At 43.7% G+C, this 23788-nt stretch overlaps 1 protein-coding gene across 2 annotated transcripts in view; it reads left to right on the forward strand.

The window, feature by feature from the left end:
• The window catches only part of rnf216 (ring finger protein 216), a 124503-nt gene that overhangs the window by 87751 nt on the left and 12964 nt on the right, over positions 1–23788 (forward strand). For both annotated transcript variants that reach the window (XM_055651053.1, XM_055651054.1), the window contains 2 exons: positions 4017–4114; positions 14641–14863. In XM_055651053.1, coding sequence (XP_055507028.1) covers positions 4017–4114; positions 14641–14863 — 321 coding nt within the window. The remainder of the gene's footprint in view (positions 1–4016; positions 4115–14640; positions 14864–23788) is intronic.

A 23788-nucleotide genomic window follows, 5' to 3' on the forward strand; every position in this document is an offset into this window, starting at 1 on the left:
CCACTGAGTTTCTCCAGCATTTTTGTCTACCAAGAATATCTTGTTTCTTTGTGTTCCAGTCTCCTGCCCAGGCAGCACCTTTGAAGAAACATCCAGGCTAAATTATTTTAAAGACGCTTTTGAAGAAAATAGAATAGCATATTATAAAAGTTAATCAAAAAATCATCCTCTTTCGCCATTTGTTTTTTGCCTCAGACCAGAAAAATATTTTTGCCGCTTATTTAAAAAAAAAGTATTTTGGAGCTGCCGATGGTCTCTATTGTTTCAATGAAGCAGAATGTTTCAGAAGCACAACTAGAGTTCCACCACTAGGGTTTGCTCAGTCACTACTGAAAAGCAGTGTTTCTTACTGCTGTGGATCCACACAGCAGGTGTGGCTTTATATGCCATTTTCACCGGACGTTCCCTGCCTGCTGTTCTGTTCTTGTGTTTAATTTAACCCCTGCTGAGTCGGCTTTCGAGCAGCACATTCAGAATTTGACAAATCAAGAAATTAATCTTTGGGGTAGGCAACCAAAAAACAACTGACTGGCTGCTTTGGTGAGGTTTCTGCCTTGAGATTTGATTTCAGAAATTGCATTTTTTCAAAATGGATTCCACGATGTTAAATGAAAGAATGTTTTCCCAATTGTTTTTCTCTTTGCAGTCATTGTTTTAAGAACCTGCTCTACAAAGTCCATGCGTTATTCACAATTTGTATATCGGTTGGTATCTGTCAATCCCTGGGAAATGTCACTGTTCTCCTTCCTTCAGTCCAAAATCACAACACTTTGCCACATGCTTTTAAATCCAAAATGAAAACATTTTAAACAATACTAGGCCAAGTAGGGGGGGGGGGGGGGGGGGGGGGGGGCTGTAGTGTCACACATACACACACACACACACACACACACACACACACACACACACACACACACACACACACACACACACACACACACACACACACAATATGCCCTCCCCACACACACACACTAACCACACACACACACTAACCACTCCACACACACACACCACACACACACACACACACACACACAATAACACACACACCACACACACACACACACACACACCATACTCTCCACACACACACACACTCACACACTCACACACACACACACACACACACACACACTCACACACACACACACACACACACACACACACACACACTAACCACCACACACACACACACACACACACACACACACACACACACACACACACACACACACACACACACACACACACACACACACACACACACTACACACACACACACACACACACACACACACACACACACACACACACAACACACACACACACACACACACACACACACACACACACACACACACACACACACACACACACACACACACACACACACACACACACCACACACACACACACCACTCCACACACACACACACACACACACTACACCACTCCACACACACACACACACACACACACACACACACAACACACACACACACACACACACACACAACACACACACACACACACACACACACACACACACACACACACACACACACACACACACACACACACACACACACACACACACACACACACTAACCACCCCCTTGATATTATATTAATATTATTCATTCCCTCCTTTTACCCCATCCCCCGCCCTATCCACTCGCGCATAGCCCCCAACTCGCAGGCGTGGCTAGAGAGGGATAAGGAGAGAGGGCGGGGGCACAACACTTTACTGCAGACTTTTAAATCCAAAACTAAGACATTTTAAATTATATGAAGTGTAAATTTGAATGTACAGTTATGTTCCAAACTGTGTCATTCTTTCAAGATACTCAGCAAAAATTGCAAGATGTACATTAATAATACAGCTATTGTATTATATAAGATTTGGACTATATTTGTGTGTGGGGTTTAGTTCCATTCTTTTTCTGGAAAAACAATTTCCTCAAGCATCTGAACATTGATGATATTTTACCTAGAATGCAGGAAAAGCTCTTTGCCCAGGTGAGCCTGATGTTGTCTATGCTATTCCAATATCAGTCACAATGAGGTAATTAGGAATGGAACCATTACTAATGTTTCTCCCTCCCTAATGAACTCTTAACAAAATAGGGTGTTTAAAATGTAAAGCTTGTCTTTATGTATGGGGTTCAGCTCTTCGTATTTTTTTTTTTTAAACCTCCTTGATGAACACCGACAAAATGGAGCAAGTAAAATTTAAAGATTATCTTAATATTCAAACAATTCTCTTCATATCCATTAAAAAAATGGCCTAAGATTAGTTTAGGTTTAGTTTACTGAGGTACAGTGAAAAGTTATCCAGTCAACAGAAAGACTATACACGATAACAATCAAACCATCCACAATGTACAGATACAGGATAAAGGGAATGGCATTTAGTGCAAGATAATAGATCAGTAAAGTCTGATTAAAGATAGCACGAGGGTCTCCAATGAAGCAGAGGTCAGCACTGCTCGCTAGTTGGTGAAAGGATGGTTCAGTTGCCTGAAAACAGCTGGGAAGAAACTCTCCCTGAATCTGGAAGTATGCCTTTCACAATTCTGTACCTCTTGCCTTATGAGAGAGGGGAGAAGATGGAGGGTGAGACTTGTCCTTGATTGCTGGTGGCCTTGCCGAAGCAACGTGAAGTGGGAATTAGTGGCAGGGAGGTTAGTTTATGTGATCGGCTGGGCTGCATCCACAATTCAGTGACATTTCTTGCGGTCTTGGGTGGAGCTGTTCCCAAACCATGGTGTGATGCATCACTAAGGACAGCAATTTACGCATTGATTTGTGTTAGAGCACATTGTTTTAATATCCTCCTGGAATTGGAACTCAACTGGACCAAAGAATTGGATTCTACAAATTCCTTCTGTTGAAGATGGCTGTAAAAGATGATTCCAAACATTATGTTACATGCAAAACAACAACTTAAATTCATCTTAAACCTGAATTGCATCAGTGACAATCATTTTTTGCATCACGGCTATCTGTCTTGGGTAATCGAATCGTATCTCTATATTGGAGTTTCAGCATGTAATAAGCAAACAAATACTGAACTAAGATTTCATGAATATCGTGTAACGTCTTCACTGTAGTTGGCAATTTCTCCCATTTTTGTGCAGTCATCAAATCTGGCATCTTGGCATTGGTCGAGGTAATTACATGAAAAACCTACGGTGTTGGTTTTAATAGTATTTAAGTAATGAGTATAACCTTTTCTAAACCTCCAGAAGCACAAAATTCACAAATGAGTGCGCAATGTCGATCACAGTGCTGTTTCAATTTTCCTTAAGATTTGAAGGAATTCAACAAGACTGTATGGACCTTTAATGAGTTATGCAATAGCTAATTGAAAGATAAGGTGTTTGCATTACTTTTAAAGAATTTCTGATGAATATTACATATAGGTGATTGAACATGATGCAATTGTACATAGAAACAGCCTTAAATTGAATGGTGGAGCAGCGGTAGAGTTGGTGCTTTACAGCACCAGAGACGCTGGTTCGATCCTGACTACTGATGCTGTCTGTACGGAGTTTGCATGTTCTCCCCATGATCTGCGTGGGTTATCTCCAGGATCTCGGGTTGCCTCCCACATTACGAAAGACATACAGGTTGTGGTTTAATTGACTTGGTATAATTGTAAATTGTCCCCAGAGTGTAGGATAGTGTTAGTGTGCGGGGATTGCTGGTCGGCGCAGACTTGGTGGACCGAAGGGCCTGATTTGTATGCTGTAACTCTAAACTAAACAAAAATTGCCTCCGGCAAGACGCATTACAAGAGTGACCATTAACAGTTATTTCCAGGTTGCTCGTTGCGATGCCAATTAATATCTGCTCTCTGGGTACATTTGCCAGTTAACAAAAAAAAAGGTCTTGAGATCATATAAACCCCTGTGCTGACATGTGGACTGACATGTACTTGTGCAAGGTATACTTTAACTTAACTGTTCATGTGGGTTAATTGTGTTTTTCATCTTCTCTTCCCTTTCAAGGAAAGTTGCAGAAAGTGTCAGGTGTTATGGAAAGATCATGCCGGGCTGTCGTGCGATCAGGTGGTCGAGAAAGATGAAATCAAGTTCAGGACGTCATTGTAAGTAACTGACAGCCGGCCTGATAAAATGGTTCAAAGGTACTTGATTGTCATATGCACCGAGGTGCAATGAAATTCACTTTTGTATGCAGTTCCGTTCAACAATCACTATAGATAAACACTTTGTTACATCTTAGGGAAACATCCCAGGTACATTGCATGTGTATAGTAGTAGCAGTGTAGCTGCTGGTGCTGATGATGGCTGCCACGGTGTACTGCTTTAATCGATAATGTTTTATTATTAATGTTTTATGTGTCATTCCTAACTGTCACTTGCAGGTGGAGCACCAAGGCAAATTCCTTGTATGTGAATACTTGGCCAATAAACTTATTCATTCATTCACACTAACAGTATACAAAGTGGCCAAATTTGACTTAATTTTAAAGTCCAATTTGTTGCAAGTGCCGGGTTCTTGACCTGACCACGAAGGCTCATTGTCCTAACGGCATTGCTGGGTCAGCCAGGCAAAAAGGAGGCATTTTATTCATTGAATATATTGTTTTTTTTGCAAAAATGGAAATTGATCACTTTTTGCTTTATGGAAATTATACCTGTCATGAATGTCCTATAACAGTTATTCATTTGGTTCACATCCTCTCAAAGGAAACAGCTGGGGAGACGTAGATAAAACAAGAGGGGGAGCGAGCAGAAGGAAAGGAGGGAGAAGCAAGCAAGAAGCAGAGGGAGACTCTGTTGCAGAGGAGATAAAGAAATGAGGGGAGCAATGCAGAGAAGAGCAAAATGATTGAGGGGAAGTGAAAGGCGATGAATGGATGGAGTTGAGAGGTCCATGGGAACACATGGATATTTGTGAATCATATATTGTGTTATTAACGTGAGTGTTGACACAAAAGTAGGTGGGAAGGCGTACCATAATGAGTATAGAAACTATCGCAGATGCTAGTTAATACACAGAAGGACGCAAAGTGCTGACGTAACTCAGCAGGTCAGGCAGCATCCTTGGAGAATATGGACAGGCGATGTTTTGGATCAATACACTTCTTCAGACTGGGTATATTTCAACTCTGCTGAAAATTGCATTGTTTAACTGTATGTTAAATGTAGTTTAATGTGAGAATATGCAGTCCTGGACTTCAATGGGAGGAATTAAACGGCAGATTAATGTCTAAGTGGGGAGAATCTGCAAATGAGTGGTGTACAGAGTGGTGGGTTTGGTGTTGTGCAGAAAACAAGAGCTAGCATCTCGCTGTAGCACGGTTAAGGCAAATGGTATATTGGTCAATACTACTAGATACTTGGAGTTTAAAAATAGCCATGCGCTGTTTCAAATATACAGTATTTTGGTGAGGCTGCACTGAGCTCTTTATCACCTGATAAGGTAGTGCAAGGTGTTGCAAGGGTTGTGGGGATTCTAAGCATCTATGATCAAAAGGAAAGATGAGATGCTTCCTCATGAAATAAATTCTTACTGGTTGATGTGTTCTTTACACAATTCATTGTCACACCACAGTCCAAACATTCACACAAGCTTCCACTCATTGTTCTGTTGTTATACAACCACAACGTGGATTTATATATCTCCGTTTTTACATGTTAAAACAGCCTAGGTTTATTCGTAGCAGTTGTACCAATTGAGAGCAAGGCAAAAGAGGATGTGTTTGGACAAGTATCCATGTTTGGTCATCGGCAGTTTTCAAGGAGTTCTTCAGACGCATGGAAGAAAGCAAGAGAAGTTCACAAAAAAAGATTTCCTGAACTTGGGGGTGGAGATGGCTCGAGTCAAACTAGCAACAATTGAGGGTACACAAAAATGCTGGAGAAACTCAGCGGGTGCAGCAGCATCTATGGAGCGAAGGAAATAGGCAACGTTTCGGACCGAAACCCTTCTTCAGACTGGTGGGGGGTGGGGGGGGGGGGGAGAAGAAAGGAAAAAGGAGGAGGAGCCAAGAGGCACTGGAAAAGGAGAGTGCAAAAGAGCCCAGAATAAGAGGAATGCTGAGTTCCTTGATAATTTGTGGGCTTGACGATGTTCTAGAGATGTAAAGGAGCAGATGTTTTTGAACTTGAAAATGTGTTTAGTTTAGCTTAGTTTATTGTCACGTCTACCGAGGTGCAGTGAAATGCTTTTGTTGCGTGCTAACCAGTCAGCTGAAAGACACAGGTCAGCATTGGGGGTGATGGGTAAATGGGATCTGGTATAAATGACCACCATTTTGGATGTGTCATTAATGAGGCCATAACATAAATCAAACAGGAGAGTATTGGATGAATCAAATCAGTTCATGAAGCCATGGACGGTGGTTTTGGCCTTTATTGGTTCAGAAGAGTTTGATCTTTTTCACACTTTGATTTATTTATTCTTATTTGGCCTGAACTGAGGGCACGTGAGTCCACAAGATTGGTGTGTCTGGAATAACATGTAGGCCAGAACAGACAAGGATACAGATTTTTCAACCTGAAGGATATTTGTGATTCAGATGTTATTGTTAACGATAATGCAGAAGTTCTCCAGGGTCTGTCTGGAGATGGTTTTTGCAGCTGAGGGTGGATTGAGGCCAAGATGGAAAGGGGAGTATGTAGTTTGTAGCGTAATTTTGGAACCATCCATGGTTTGATTACAAACATTCAGTCTAAGACTGCATTCAAGGATCATCAAGGGACTAAGTTTATGGTAGACGTGGGAAATATGAGAGTTGGCAATACCAAAGATAATATTTATATTTAATTGAGGAAATCTCGGTTCATTTGGGATTAAATGCTAGACAAGAAATACAACAAGCCAGTGATAGTGGAGCAAATATATTCCTGTTCGAGTGAAGGACAGGGCTGGGAGGATCAGGGAATCTTGGTCGATGAAGATTATTGAGGCTCCGTCAGGAATGAGGAGCCGGTTTATGTCCAGTATAGCTGCTGGATTCCCGAGAGGCTCACAAAAGAGTTGTCAAGAATGGAGGGCTTGACTTGTAAGGAGAGACTGGATAGGCTCGGAATGAAGAAGACTGAGGGGGTGACCTATATAAAAATAAGAGGTAAGCCATTTAGAACGGAGATGAGGAAATACTTTTTTGCACAGAGGTTTGTGAGTCTGTGGAACTCTCTGCCTCAGAAGGCGGTGGAGGCCAATTCTCTGGATGCTTTCAAGAGAGAGTTAGATAGAGCTCTTAAAGATAGCGGAGTCAGGGGATATGGGGAGAAGGGAGATACGGGGCACTGATTGTAAATGATCAGCCATGGTCACAGTGAATGGCAGTGCTGGCTCGAAGGGCCGAATGGCCTACTCCTGCACCTATTGTCTATTGTCTATCGTAGCTAGAATAATTCTAGTCATTTTCCCAAGGTAGGGAAGTCCAAAACTAGACGGCATAGGATAAAGGTGATAGTGGAAAGACTTAAAGGAGAGCTGTGGGGCAGGTTTGTCATGGACATTGGTGAATATAGTGAATGAGCTGCCAAAGGAAGTGGTGGACGCGAGTACATTGACAATTTTTAAAAGGCATTTGGGCAGGTTCAAGTGTGTTTATCCATCATACGACGGTGTGATTTTCACTTGCAGCAGTTTTATTGGAACATTAGATGCAACCACAAATATACAATAAATAATTTGATTATTCCGGGCAAGCAGGAACTGGATCGTGCAAAAACTCAAGTACGTAGAATAAACTGAGTGGTGCAGAGTCTGTCGTGGTTCAGTGCTGACGTGTGGTGGTAGTTAGGCTTACGCAGGGTGGTTGAAGAATGTGATGGTGAATGGAACAAAGCTGTTCTTGAATCTGGAGGTGACGGTTCTCCGGCTCCTGCATCTTCCCAATGGTAGCAGCGAGAGGAGAGCGTGGCCGGGGTGGACTAGCTCAGAGATGATTCACTCTTCAGGCAGGCAGCAAGTTCAGTTTAGTTTATTGTCACGTGTACCGAGGGGCAGTGAAAGGCTTTTATCGCGTGCTATACAGTCAGTGGAAAGACGATACATGATTACAATCGAGCCATTTACAGTGAACAGATACATGATAAGGGAATAATGTTTAGTGGAAGATAAAGCCAGTAAAGTCTGATCAGAGATAGTCCAAGGGTCACCAATGAGGTAGCTTGTAGTTCAGGACTGCTCTCTAGTTGTGGTCGTCTTCTTTTGTGTCCGTCTTCTATGTTTCAAATGTTCGGCCAGGCTTTTTCAGTTGTGGTAGGATAATTCAGTCGCCTGATAACAGCTAGATCCCTGTAGACCTCTTTGGTGGGGATGTCCACCCTCGTGATGGACCAGACAATGTCCACCACTTTCTAAAGACTCCTTTATTCTTGAGCGATGGAATTACCAAACCAGGCCGTGAAACATATGAGATTGTTAAGGACTTGGAGACGCTAGAGGCAGGAAACATGTCCCCGATGTTGGGGGAGTCCAGAACCAGGGGCCAAAAGTTTAAGAATAAGGAGTAAGCCATTTAGAACGGAGACGAGGAAACACTATTTCTCACAGAGAGTGGTGAGTCTGTGGAATTCTCTGCCTCAGAGGGCGGTGGAGGCAGGTTCTCTGGATGCTTTCAAGAGAGAGCTGGATAGGGTTCTTAAAAATAGCAGTCAGGGGATATGGGGAGAAGGCAGGAACGGGGTGCTGATTGGGGATGATCAGCTATGATCACATTGAATGGCGGTGCTGGCTCAAAGGGCCGATTGGCCTACTCATGCATCTATTGTCTATTGTCTATCCACCTCTTGGTATATTCCCCACCTTGCTCCTGTAGGAGTTCAGAGACATGCTGAATCCCCTCATGCTTGTAAGAAAGTGTTGGTGAGTTTTTTTTTGTCAGTGCATCAGCATTCTGCGCCTAGACATATCATCGGAGATACATACACCCAAGAACTTGAAGCATTGGACTATCTGCGCTGCCATCCCTCCATCTGCACCACTGTGCCGTCCTTTGGGAACAATGCCATGTGAATTTTTTTCTACGTTTCGAATCGCAAGTTCACCAAGGCAGTGGAATTTCCAATCTAGCTACCAGGGAAACAGAAAACTATGATTTAATCTGATTGGTTTATTTTAATATCAGCAATGTTGAAAAGCAGTGGAAAGTGAAAAAGCAACTTCCTGAGTTTGATCAGACTTAGACGTAAAGCATCGTTAGACTAAATCTTGCTTTGCTCATCACAGCCATTAAAACTTTACATGCATTGTTTTTAATTTTTGGATGTGTATTTAAGATTCTGACTGCGTGCCGTTACAGATGACATCTTCAAACGACCAGTATGCACACAAAGATTGTCATTTTGTTGTCAAGGCACTTTAGTTGGTTGCTCGGCTTTTCCACATCAATCAAACATTGACTTATGGGGGGAAAAAAAGGTCAATAGTTGCTAAGGCCTCCCGGCGAGATCGACACTCATCCAGTAAAAGCAAAAAGACACGAGGCCAAGTCATGAAGCAACCCGTAGAAAAGAGAAGGGTTTGATGCTTCCTTTAAATGATCTTGCAGCTTTAGATGCATTTACATGAATAGGTATTTACATTGTAGCCTTGTTAAGGCAAGAAAAATTAGCAGTGTGTTAAAGCAATCTTGGTGCTCCACAGCCATTGGGAAGTGAGGAATGAATGAGTCATGTCCCACTGTGATTCAATACTGAAAGGAAATTAATAAAGGGTGACAGACTCCAGCAGATGTCCCAAATCTCTCCTGACATCCACGTCGGGAATCTCTTTAGCAGAATTAAACTGGTAAAATTACTTTTCTGGAAAGGGAATTTCTGTATCCGAAAGCTATTACAGTGAAGGAGGAAACTAGATTCCAAATTTATCTGAAGATGTTTTTTTTTTTCTCTGATAAATTCCAAGCTATCAGATCCCATCGTTGGTTTGGATTGTGTAGATTGGGGCTAGTTCTTCATTAAAGTGGTCCAAAAATGTCACGTAATCTTCTGAAATCCTTCATTCAATTGTGGCACCAAGCCAACAATTTATTTAAACAAAGAGACACAGTGTTGGAGCAACTCAGTGGGTCAGGCAGCTTCCCAAGTGAGGCGACGTTTCAGGTGAAGACTCTTCTTCAGACTGGGAGGAGAATTTCTCCAAAGCAGGCATACCTTGAGGAGACATTGCCAATCTGAAGAAGGGTCCCGTCCTGAAACGTCACCCATCAATGGTCTCCAGAGATGCTGCCTGGCCCCCTGTGTTACTCCAGCACTTTGTTTTTTTTTTTTTTTTTTTTTTTTGTAAACTCGCACCTGCAGTTCCCTCTTTCAACAACATTTTAAATCATTTGGAGAAAACAGAATGGTTTTGATTGAAGACTGGCATACTAGGGGTACATGCATTTACAACAGCAGTCTGAAGAGTAGGAACAGCAAATCCTCAGTGTTAAAGATAACACAAAGTGCTGGAGTAATGTAGCAGGTCGACAAAAAAGCTGGAGAAACTCAGCGGGTGAGGCAGCATCTATAGAGTGAAGGAATAGGCGATGTTTTGGGTCAAGGCAGGTAGCATCTATGGACCAAAAGGATAGGTGATGTTTTGGGTCTGGGCCCTTCTTCAGACTCGCTTCACAAACAGTCTTAACCTTAACAGGTGTGAGCAGAGCAGCTAAGTATTAAAAAACAGGCTTGTTCTAATGGTTTATTTTGAGTTTTATGCTTAATATTTTCCACATATTTATATATAATCATTGTAAACAACAAAACAAGCTACCGGTGGAAACTTGCACAAAATGGTCGGATGGTTTTAGTCACTATCAGGAAATTCATTGTATTATTGTTTAGAGTCGCTAACGGCCATGTAAAAATATTATTTTCTAGCTGTGCAAATAAATTAGTAATTTAGGAAATGGCGGATATATTTGCCATCTTCCGGAGGACGTTAACGCAGTGAAATGGTTTCCTTTCAGATCAGCAAAGCATCCTGCTGTATATGAGCAGGAAGGTCCACTCCCAAAGCAAGAAGGTGCAGTGTGACGCAGAGCCGCAGATCGTACTGGAACCATGGCCATCCACAGGGGTGGCACAGTGGTGCGCCTGGTAGAGCTACTGCCTCACGGTGCCAGGGACCCGGGTTCAAATTTGACCTCTGGCGCTGCTGTCTGTGTGGAGTTCGCACTTCTTCCCGCATAGGTTCCTTCCAGGTGCTCCGCTTTCCTCCCACATCCCAAAGACGTGCGGGTTTGTACGTTAATTGGCCCTACTGTGTAGGGAGTGGATGTAATAATGGGACAACAGAGAGCTAGTGTGACTGGGTGATTGAGGGTCTGTTTCCATGCTGTATCATCCACGCAAAAAACAAAAAGGTCGACCACTGTTCTGCCTCCACAGACGCTGCCCAACCTGCTGAGTTCCCCCAGAAGTTTATTTTTGCTCCAGATTGTAGTACCTGCCTCCCCATAACCTTCACATTGTTCTTCATGGCTATCAGTCAATTGTTATTATCACAGATAGACAGTCTTATGTCCAACAGGAATATACACTTATGAGTTTGGAGATATAAATTTAGGTCATAGAAAATGATCACTGGCTGAGATTTTTGCCAGTGTGAATGTACACATGCTTGCTGTTTGTGACTTTATTGTTGGGGACCATTTCATGTCCCCACATGGACTGGTGACGTTTAATAGTTCTCAACACCCGTTTGATGTCACCATTGCAACGTGCTAGGGCACTAACTAGCCCAGTGAGCATATGGAAGCAGATATCAACCAGAGAGTTGAAGCCTGCTTGATTAACAGTTAAATCTTTAGCTGGTATTTCAGCATCCATCAATGGAAAGTGTTCTTAGCGCGATTTAGCAACCTCAACAAAACTAGGAAAAAGGCTTATCGAAAAACTGTGACTGTCGTCACTGTTCCAGCCTGATGGATACGATACATAAAAATTAGAAAAAACCCGACTCAGTTACAGTACTTGGCATGTTGGTCTTCGTTGACCAAATTTAATTGAACTTTTTATTGTGCACTTAAAAATACATAATTACCACAGTATGCTGACTCCTACAGAACAAGATATCTGTTCTGAAATCTAATAAATGTGAACAAAGCATTTTTAAATGCCCTTTGCTATTTCAGGACTTAGCAACACTCGTAACCTTCGCCCCTTTCCGTCCTCTACTGATGGCATGGGCTTGGCAGCCATTTCATGCCAGCTGATATTTGTCATTGGTGAGTGAGTGAGATAACGCAACACAATTTGACCCTGCCTTCTCCCTGCGTTTATTCTGCTTGCCTTTACTAGAGGAATGATGCAGCCAACAGTCAACCATTCTACATCTTGCTTGATCACCATCCCCTTTGTTTTCTCATTTTCACACCTTGCCCTTCCTCTCTCTGTCTCCCTCTCCCCTGATTCTTGGTCTGAAGATGGGTCTCGACCGAGAAACGTCACCCATTCCTTCTATCCAGAGATGCTGCCTTTCCTGCTGAGTTATTGTGTCTATAATCCAGTAAGGCTCTGGAACCGAAAGTGCCAGGTTATCGTTGCTCAACCTGTATCTATTGATTACTGTTGTACAAGTCTGTGCTGCTGCAAGTAAGGATTTAATTGTTCCGTTTCGGTACACATGACAATACAACACCTCTGGAGTTTAGATAGACTAGGGAATAGAGATTTATCACTTTAATCTTTCTTTGTGGGACAGATCTTCCCATGTCCGGAATGTAGACAATACGTAAGCTTCCTGAGATAATCGTGTGATCACACCTGTCCCGAATTTAGCATTTCATGTGAAAAGTAGCAGTGTGAGCTTGTATTTCTGGAGTGTGATATTATTGACAATAGGTGCAGGAGTAGGCCATTCGGCCCTTCGAGCCAGCACCGCCATTCAATGTGATCATGGCTGATCATCCCATCTGAGGGAGACAGAGATTAACTCCATCCCCGGAGTGTGATGGCCGGCACAGGGGTGCAGCGGTAGAGTAGCTGCCTTTACGGCACCAAATATGCAGGTTCGATCCTGACTACGGGTGCTGTCTTTTATTTTTATTTTTTTATTTTTGGGGGGGGTTTTTTCAATTAATGTTATTGGGCCATTAAAAAATGGGTACAGATTATGTTGCCATATCCAAGCTCATTTTTTCCAAATGTACATATCAACACAGAACATTTGAGTATTATACAACTCCGTACGGACTCTGCTGTCTGTGCGGAGTTTGTACGTTCTACCCGTGACCGCGTGAGTTGTCTCCGTGAACTTCGGTTTCCTCCCGCACTCTAAAAACGTACAAGTTTGTAGGTTAATTGGTTTGGTATAAATGTAAATTGGCCCAAGTGTGTGTAGGATAGTGTTAATGTGCGTGGGATCGCTGGTCGGTGCGGACCCGGTGGGCCGAAGGGCCTGTTTCCACACTGTATTTCTAAACTAAACTAAAACTAAACTGAACTCGTGACTTCATGATATTGGTATCTCCGGGTTGTGATTAATGTGGCAATAGACAGGGTGAAATTTCCCGTGTTTCCCTAAAGGAATGGTTCAAATTGCTGTTCATCCCGTTTCATATTGTTCTCATCTGACAAGTTGATGGTACAGCAGAATACAAAGGTAATTTCAGAAGTGATGGTATCTATTTTTGTGCAGGCTAAAATTAACAACTAATGCTTCCCACTTGTAGACACCGACTGACTTGCAATGCTTTTCCAGCATTTTCTCCATTTTTTGCAACTCTTGCAGTTTTTCCCTTTGCATTTTCAGTGTAAAAGGTGCAACTACAGTTTGTGTTTGCTGAAATTCAGCTGTTGCTACGGCAAAAGTTCTGAAAAGCATCCACGTTGAGTCCTGTAAGGTTTTCTCCCATGGCGAGGGAGAAATGTATGGGGCCGTTCTTGATAGATTTGACAGCTGTGTTGTAAGCCTCCACTTTTCTGCTAGTGTGCTATGGTACTGCAAGTGTAAGCTTCATTTCCCTTGTCTGCAGTCTTATTCTAGTAAATAATTGCGCTTCAAAATCTACCTTAAAAAGTACACGCAGGTCTCTCAGTTTCATCTTCTTCTTGTGCATGGCGTGCACAGCCTAAAGTTGTAGGGCAACTTGTTCTATTTGATCTTACTTGATTGTGCACGCCAGGTTGATTGCATTTGTCGAAACAGGGCGGACTATGTGAAGGATGCAATCTCCCACCCCTCAGTTTCATCTAAGGATCTGTTTCCCTTGTACGCTGATGACCTGCTCCTAAACTCTGATTTCATACCCCAAATTTTGTTTCTTCGTTTGTAAGATGGTTTACAGTGTACTATGCTTGCATGTGTAGGAAAGAAATGCAGACGCTGGTCTGGAGAAGGGTGTCGACCCGAGACGTCACCCATTCCTTCTCTCCAGAGGTGCTGCCTGTCCCGCTGAGTTACTCCAGCATTTTGCGATCTGCTATGTTTACATATTCTGTTGTGCTGCTGCAAGTAGGAATTTCATTGATCCATCTGGGACATATGACAATAAAACACTCTTGACCTTTGAGAGATCTCAATTACTTGCTCCGGGTGGAACTGTTTAAGACCTGCACATGTTACAAAGCTCATAACAATCAATTTCCTGCGCGTCGATTGAGCCTGAAGGATTTGGATATCTCTGTGGCCGTTTTGCAAATCTGTTTTTTTTTAATGTTGCAGCGAGGAGAAAATGACAGCAACAGCGATCAGGAAATGTCACAAATGTACGATGGGTCTCATTAAATCAGAGGGGTGCAACAGGATGTCCTGTCGCTGTGGGGCCCAGATCTGCTACCTCTGCCGGGCTCCCATCAGTGGCTACGACCATTTCTGCCAACACCCGCGATCACCTGGTGCCCCTTGTCGCTTGTGCAAGAGATGCTCTTTGTGGACGGATCCCAAGGTAAGACTGTGGACATTTCATAAACAAATAGCATTGTGGCAATTCTGTACAGAACAGCCAAAGGCAGAAGTTGGTCCAGGAAATATTGATGGATTAAGGTGGACAGTCAGAACCTTTGTTCCACAGGATGGAAAAACCCTAGAGTAGTACTCTTTCTTTCCCCCCCCACCCCCCCTTTTTCCCCCACTGCCTCCACCTCCTTCTCTCCCAACGTGCTCCACCTTGAAGCGACAGCAGGTGAGAGGGGAAGGAGCCTACGGTGACTGAGTGATACTACAAACACTGGAGGACATAGCTTTAAGGTGAAAAGGGCAAAGTTTAAAGGAGTTATATCCGGGTGCAAGTTTTTGTTTTTACACCAAGGGCGGTGAGTGCAAGCAGGATTGATAGAAGTGAGGGACATTGAACAATGCAGGGAAGGGAAGTTAGTGTTGGAATGCCCAGCTCTCTGGAGAGCTCAGCTCCACAGAGCTGGGCCTGCCATCACTGGTGTATGCTGAGGTGGAATTTTGTGACGGTTGCTTCCCCAGGCTGAGGTGCCTAAAGGGCCTGTCCCACTTGGGCGTCATGTACACGACATCATTTATGCGTCGTGACGCGCGCATGGTGACGTAGGCAGTCACGCGCGGCGCCCCAGGAAATTTGGAATGTACAAAATCTCTACGTGACCCACAAAATGACGCCCAAGTGGGCAGGCCCTTGACATCCAAGTCAGAGCAGCTACATCGATAGAATCTGTGCTTTGAATGAAGAATTTAAACTGCATTTAGAAACTGGCAATGGCGAAAGTCAATAATTGCATACAACGAGGTGGAAATGAATGGGGCTCGATACAATCTCTTTGCGTATTAACATTACTTAAAATTTTAACTATGATATAAAAAGGCAGAAGAAAATTCAATTGATTTGGATGTTGTAAAGCTCTTGGTTTCCATGGATTCTTTTTAAATGGCAGAATTAGTCTGTGGGTCTTAAAAGCCTAATGGGAATGCAGCACGTGCATAACTAATCTTATGATTATTCCATTATCATCAATTATCTTGGAAGCAAATGACCGTACTCCATTTTTTCATGAAAAAGCTTCTTGTGCTCTTTGTGCCTCAGGTATGGCTACAAAAGCAACAAATTGACGACATCTGGAACCGTTTCCAATGTAATGCTGCTTGAAACTTGCATGAAAAGTGGTGCACGCCTCCTCCTTCAACTATCTGGCTTTTTTTTCCCTGCAATTTCTGCAACTTTAACAAAACTTTGGTCCACTGGCTGAGCCTCTTGGCCACGAAAGGGGGAATCTTGTCATGGAATAAGATGCGATAATGTTGGAAATACCCAGAAGGCCTGTTTGTATTGAGGTTGCCAGATGCCATCATTTTTGACTTTATTCTTCATGATTACTAACTTCTCGAAGCCTATAGCACAATTAAAAGGTCCTTTGGTACGTTGAGTATCTGTTTTTTGTGATGTGATTGCTGAACTAATTCAATGCCTGTTCTCTCCCCTGCGGTACAATTTCTTCATTTTAATTATTTACCCATTTCTCCCTTAAAAGCTGCTATGGTTTCTCCCTTAAAAACAAAATCTTTGCAACAGGGAGTGGTAATGTTTCAACAATTCATTGCATGCTGCCAGGATCCCTTTGCAAAGAAAGATTTTACTATATTCAGTGTAATTCGATAGTCGTGTGGAAAGTGCTCCATCTAGTATTTCCCACCTGTGTTTGCTGGTACGAGACACTGGTGTGCTGGTGGTCTGCGGTTGACCTGGAGCTATTTTCTGAGTCCTAGCATATTCATAACCAATCAGACTGACATACTTACTATTTATGGAGGAAGGAACTGCAGATGCTGGTTTAAACCGAAGATAGTCACAAAGTGCTGGAGTAACTCAGCGGAACAGGCAGCATCTCTGGAGAGAAGGAACGGGAACGTTTCGGGTCGAGCCTGAAGAAGGGTCTCGATCCGAATCGTCACCCATTCCTTCTCTCCAGACAAAAGCGGAACTTGCTATCAAAACATGGAGGGGACGGGGGACATAATTTCTGCACACTCACACACGCACGCACGCACACTCACACACTCTCACACACACACACACTCACACACACTCACACACACTCACACACACTCACACACACTCACACACACTCACACGCGCGAGGCTTCGGAGGCTCAATCAAAGATACTGGAGGAGCTCCTCTAGGGCTCAATCTCAACTCTGCCTGTCTCACCGGGTTACCTGCAGCCCTGTCTGGACTGACGGGACACCAGCACTGCTTCTCCGCGCTGGCCATATTTCCCGCAAGCCCAGGCAGGTTAACCTGGCGGGACAGGCGGAGTTGAGCTGGGTTTAGTGCTGCTTCTCTGCGCAGGCTTTGGGCCTGGGGGGGTACAGCTCACGTCTGACTCCCGACCTCTCTGACCACCCGTGGGGGGGGGGGGGGGGACTCGGGCACTCGGGACAGCGCCGGAGACCTAGCCGGGATCGATCCTGCCTGCAGATGAGGCGCAGGTCTGTGCCACGTCTCCCTCCTCCAATCACCGCGCTCTATCCTCAGTCCCACCCCCACTGCCTTGCGGAAAGCGGAGATTTTAAAATCTTAGGCACAAAAACTTGGGGGGATGTCCCCCACCTCTCAAAACATGGGGGGGGGGGGCGTGTCCCCTCTGCCCCCCCCTCCGGGTTTTCCGCCCCTGTCTCCAGAGATGCTGCCTGTCCCACTGAGTTACTCCAGCACTTTGTGTCCATCTTAGACTTAGTATTTTGTTTAGTTTAGAGATGCAACGCTGAAACAAGTGCTTTGGCCCGCTGAGTCAGCGCTGACAGCTATCCCTGTGCACAGTTGGGACCATTTACAAATTTACCAAGCCAATTAACCAACAATCTTTCCTCTTTTCCACTTTCTGCAAGATTGTCTTCTCATTGAATTTTAAGTTATTAAACTGGTTTTTAAGTTATTGATGCATCTAAATTATGCTATCCCTGGCTCAGCTTCTCCAAACACTTTGCACGGAGTTTAAGAAGACTTGCTGCATCAGAAATGGTCTGTAGACACCAGGAACTGCAGATGCTGGTTTATATGTGATATAAACACAAAGTGCTGGAGTAACTCAGCGGGCCAGGCAGCATCTTTGGAGGACGTGGCTTGGCGACGTTACACGTCGGTACCCTTCAGATTAATTGCATGGGGGGGGGGGAGAAAGCTGGAAGAGAGATGTGGGGGCAAGACAAAGCTTGGCAAATGATGGTGAATACGGGTGGGGGGGAGAATGACTGGCAGATGGGGGGGACAAAGGCCAAAGGTGATGCCCAACACAGCAATCCTATCAGTCCCATTCCCCATCCCACACCAGGGAAGTAAATCTTCTTCTCTCATGTGCCCATCAATGCCAACAAGACATTTAGAGTGTCGATAAACCTTCCTGCCTCGGGATGTATGAAGCCAGAGAACCTGGCAGAACCCCACATGCCCATGTGGGGAACACGCACACTCCACGCAGACAGCACCCAGGTCGGGATCAAACCCCAATCTCTGAGGCCGTGAGGCAGCAATGCTGTATCACCAACATCAACCCTGTGCCATCCTACATTTAGTTTAGTGTAAAGATACTGCGCAGAAACAGGCCCTTCGGCCCACCAGGTCTGCACCAACCAGCGATCCCCGCATACTAACACTATCCGACACACACTCGGGGCAATTTACATTTTATACCAAGCCAATTAACCTACAGACCTGTACGTCATTGGAGTGTGCGAGGAAACTGAAGATCTGGGGGAAACCCCACCCAGGTCAGGGGGAGAACGTGCAAACTCCGTACAGACAGTGCCCATAGTCAGGATCGAACCCAGGTCTCTGGTGCGGTAAGGCAGCAACTTTACCGCAGCACCACATTTGTGTTCATCTTTTCTTCGAAAACTCTGCTTTATATTTGACACAAAAGGCCAATGGAGATTACTGCATTTGATCTGTGAATGCTAATTGTTGCAGGTGTTTGGGCATTTTGCCCATCTTTCACAGGTCGTCAGCCTTGGGTGATGCATGGAATGTGCTTTCATTTGGTGCTAGTAATGCTGTCGGCTCTCACAATTGAGTATTACCTTTTTGGACAGGTTCCAAGTTTCAGGGGTTCAAAACAGAAGGGCAAATCAAAGCTTGTGTGTGTCTTTGGCAGGTGGTTCTGTAAAACCATCAGAGACCTGGTACACTACAAGGCGGACTTCAAATAACTTCCAGATAAATCATCGCAACACAATTTAGAATATTATGGCCAACACGTCCCGTCCGCCAAATTATTTTTCTTTTTTTTTCACCCTTTCACCTCAGGCCTTTCAGTATGATTGTACCTTAACTCAGCTAGACTGTCACCCAAGTTTGTGATTCTAATGCAACAGGCAGTAGATGAATGCGATTAACATGTGATTCCTCTGCATTCACAGACTGTTCTAATTTAGACAATAGACAATGGGTGCTGGAGTAGGCCATTCGGCCCTTCGAGCCAGCACCACCATTCACTGTGATCATGGCTGATCATCCACATTCAGTACTCCGTTCCTGCCTTCTCACCATATCCCCTGACTCCGCTATCTTTAAGAGAATTCCACAGATTCACAACTCTTGGGGTAAAAAAGTTTTTCCTCATCTCCGTTCTAAATGGCCTACCCCTTATTCTTAAACTGTGGTATTCTGCAACACATGGTGCAGTTGGCAGAGCTGATGCCTCACAACACCTGAGACCCGGGTTCAATCCTGACCTCGGGTGCTCTGTGGAGTTTGCACGTTCTCCTCGTGACCGGGTGGGTTTCCTCCAGGCGCTCCAGTTTCCCAAAGACGTGCGGGTCTGTAAGTTAACTGTCCCCCTGTAAATTGCCCCTAGTGTGTAGGGAGTGGCCGTGAAAGTGGGATAGTATAGAAATATGTCACTGTTCCTTCACTATTACTGGGTTTAAATCATGGAAATCCTTGTTCATCATCATTGTATGAATGCCTTCACAATTAAGAGTTTGGTCGCTTGCTAAAGCCAATTAGGGAATTTGTAATAACTCCCAAACTTGTCAGAAGCAGTTGTATCACAGAAACTGAACACATTAGTTAAATAAGTTGGGCAGCAAATAGTTTGAAACTTGTGAGAGAAATATTTTCCCTGCGAAGTAAAATCCTGTTTAACGTATCACAATGTTTTGATAAAGAATTTTAAACCTCCCTGAAAATAATATGTATTAGGAGACATTTGCGCAGTCTAATAGATTTTTTTAAATTGCTCGATTTCCATCATCTCCCCGCAATAATTATATTAAGAGATGGATTATGGAGCTGCTGTCAGATTGTGGAGCTACTGAATCAACTTTAAGAATGTGCTTTATTGTTCTTTAGGGAATTGCTGCAATTTCCAAACAGAAGTCCCTTAAAGATCATATCTGGTTATTTTAGACCAAGATTAACTAAAATTAAGCCTGAATTTAGCACAACTTTCCTAGAATGTTGCTTTATGGGTGTAAATGAGAACCTCAACTTGTTAAACAAAACAAAACCAAAAACAGATCCAGAAGGCTAAACAAGATGGGATTTAGCTGTGATAGAAACATAGAAAATAGGTGCAGGAGTAGGCCATTCGGCTCTTCGAGTCTGCACTGCCATTCAATGTGATCATGGCTGATCATCCAAAATCAGTACCCCGTTCCTGCTTTCTCCCCATATCCTTTGATTCTGTTAGCCCTAAGAGCTATATCTAACTCTCTCTTGAAAACATCCAGTGAATTGCTCACGGTGGCGCAGCGCAGCCTGAGACCCGGGTTTGACCCGATTACGGAGTTTGTACGTTCTCCCCGTAACCTGCGTGGGTTTTCTCCAAGATCTTCGGTTTCCTCCCACACTCCAAAGACGTACAGATTTGTAGGTTAATTGGCAAGGTAAAATGTTTTTTAAAAAATTGTCCCAAGTGGGTGCAGGATGGTGTTAATGTGCGGGGATTGCTGGTCGGCGTGGGCGAATGGCCTGTTTCCGTGCTGTATCTCTGAATTAAATTAAACTAACTTAGCCTTCTGTGGCAGAGAATGCCACAGATTCACAAGTCTCTGGGTGAAAATTCCCCACAATCAAAAAGCTACCAATGTTTGCCGAGTCGATGATCGGACAAAGATTGGTTATTTGAACAAAGATAGAATAAGTGAGGATACTTTAAAATATTCGTATGGCAAAAGTAAAAAAGACTGGTAATAAAATGGATATTGTTATCTATGCCTCGAGCTAAGCAAGAGAACTCAACGTAACCTTGCGGGCCTGTGTTGAATGTATATCTGTAGTAACTGGAGGTAAATAGGTCTGTCCCAAAAGACCATTTTAAATAAACATCAACAATTACAACCTTGCCAATGCAACCTATTTTTACTTGATATTTCCAGTTAGAGCAAATGACAATGCAATTGCTTTGGAAAGATGATGGTGATTTTTTTTCAAAAATTCCATTAAAAAAAAAAAAAGTCCCTCAATGGCAAAACTAATTTGCTTCCCGATGACTCGTATTGCCACCCATTTAATACAGGTTATTATTGCTCTACTTCTTCGCTTGAACTATTTGCCTGAACTTATGTTGTGAAGCAGTTCGATCCTGCACAAGAATATCAAGGTTGCCTCCTTGCCTTCTGTCAACACTTCTCGTGAGTGCAGTAGAGACTTCTTTATTTAGTCCGTTTTGTTTTGCTACCAGTGACGTCGTGTGGCAGCAGGTTACAGTGACTGAAATGTTACACATAATTTGGCAAATAATTCCCAGAACCATGTTGGAGAATCCAGATGGTTAGCTATTAAGAGAAGATCAACACAAAAAGCTGGAGTAACTTGGCGGGTCAGGCAGCATCTCTGGAGAAAAGGAATGGGTGACATTTCGGGTCGAGACCCTTCTTCAGACTGAAATCTTATTCCTTTTGTACAGAGATGCAGTCTGATCCGCTGAGTTACTCCAGCTTTCTGTGTCTATCTTTGGTTTAAACCAGCATCTGCAGTTTCTTCCTATAGCTATTAAAAGACCTCTGCTCTGTTCTCACCTGTTGCACCCAGCCACTGGTTCTTAACCTCGTGCCCCATCCCACCCTCCCCAAATCCCCCAATGTCCTTAAGCAAGATTTTTTAAATCCCTTTTACACTGTACAAGTCATCTGGCCTCCAGGGTGCTTAAGATAGTTCAGTCATAGTCTCGCTTCAGAAACTCCATTAAGCTCGTCATTTTTTTTTAATGTTGACTGATAACTCAGGCACAGCTGTCCCTTCAAAAGGCTATCAATAAAGAAAACTTTTGAATAAATCAGAGTATTTTAACCCATGATCTGAACACTGTATTTCCATGTCTGAAGAAGGGTCCCGACCCGAAATGTCACCCAGCGCTTTTCTCCAGGGATGCTGCCTGATCTGCCGAGATACTCCAGCACTTTGTGTCTATGGTTGGTATAAACCAGCATATGCAGTTCCTTTCTGCACAGCACATTTCCTTCCTCTGCCAAATTGTTTGATCACAGATCTGCGTTGATTTAGAGTCAGTTGTGATTGTGAAGAATAAGGTTGATCGTCAATATTTTAACATATCAGATTTGATCTGAAGAATTTAGTGTCACGTGCTTCAATTAAGGTACAGTGATATTTGAGTTACCATACGGCCATACAGTTAAAGATAACACAATACACGATAGAATTGAACATAAACATCCATCACAGTGGAATCGGCAATTCCTCACTGTGATGGAAGGCATTAAAGTTCAGTCAATCGTCCTCCTTTGTGTTTAAGAAGGAACTGCAGATGCTGGAAAATCGAAGGTACACAAAAAAATGCTGGAGAAACTCAGCGGGTGCAGCAGCATCTATGGAGCGAAGGAAATAGGCAACGTTTCGGGCCGAAACCCGGAAGGGTTTCGGCCCGAAACGTTGCCTATTTCCTTCAGGGTTTCGGCCTGAAACGTTGCCTATTTCCTTCAGGGTTTCGGCCTGAAACGTTGCCTATTTCCTTCAGGGTTTCGGCCTGAAACGTTGCCTATTTCCTTCAGGGTTTCGGCCTGAAACGTTGCCTATTTCCTTCAGGGTTTCGGCCTGAAACGTTGCCTATTTCCTTCAGGGTTTCGGCCTGAAACGTTGCCTAATTTCCTTCGCTCCATAGACGCTGCTGCACCCGCTGAGTTTCTCCAGCGTTTTTTGGTGTACCGTCCCCTGTTTGTTCACCCCGTGGTCGGGGCCTCGAACCCTCCGCAGTCGCCGCTGCGGACGGCCCGATGCACCAGCCCTCTCGTCGGGACGATAGAAACTCCGACGTCGGGATGGATCTGAACGCACTCTGCGGCTTGGAGTTCCCGAATCAGCCGCTTCTATAAGGAGGCAATGTGAGGGACTGCTAATTGATTGGATGTGGGATTCAAAATAGGTGCAATAGTGTGCCAGGTTTTAACATTTCATACAGCTGTTCTTTGCTAGGAAGTGCAGCTGCCAAAGGAACTAGAGCAGGAGACTTAAACATCTGGATAAGGAGAATTCTTAGTTGTTTATTCTACTATTGCTAAAAAAAAAAACGTATCCAGAAACAACATAAGACGGTGACCGCATCCACAGCTCTGAGAGCGACAGAAAGCAGCTTTGTTGATCCAACATTGACCTTACATCCTCTCAGACAATAGATGAATTCAAGGGTACGTTGGCTGTTTGGCATTCTTAAGTCCATTTTTATAATGTATCCATTGTCGAGAAAGATTTAAAAATAAATATTTTCATTCATTTTGGCAATTATCTGAAACAGAAACTGAATTGGATGCATGTTATTCTAAATCAGACCAAGAAAGTCGGTAGACCTTGTGTGCAACTGTAATATATGGCCTGCAATCGCAGTCGGACCAGTAACACAGCAGGCGGAGGGGTGACCTGATGGAAGTAAAGAATATGAGCCATTTATAGTG

The sequence above is a fragment of the Leucoraja erinacea genome, chromosome 20, assembly GCF_028641065.1.
Source record: "Leucoraja erinacea ecotype New England chromosome 20, Leri_hhj_1, whole genome shotgun sequence".
NCBI classification, from domain to species: domain Eukaryota; kingdom Metazoa; phylum Chordata; class Chondrichthyes; order Rajiformes; family Rajidae; genus Leucoraja; species Leucoraja erinaceus.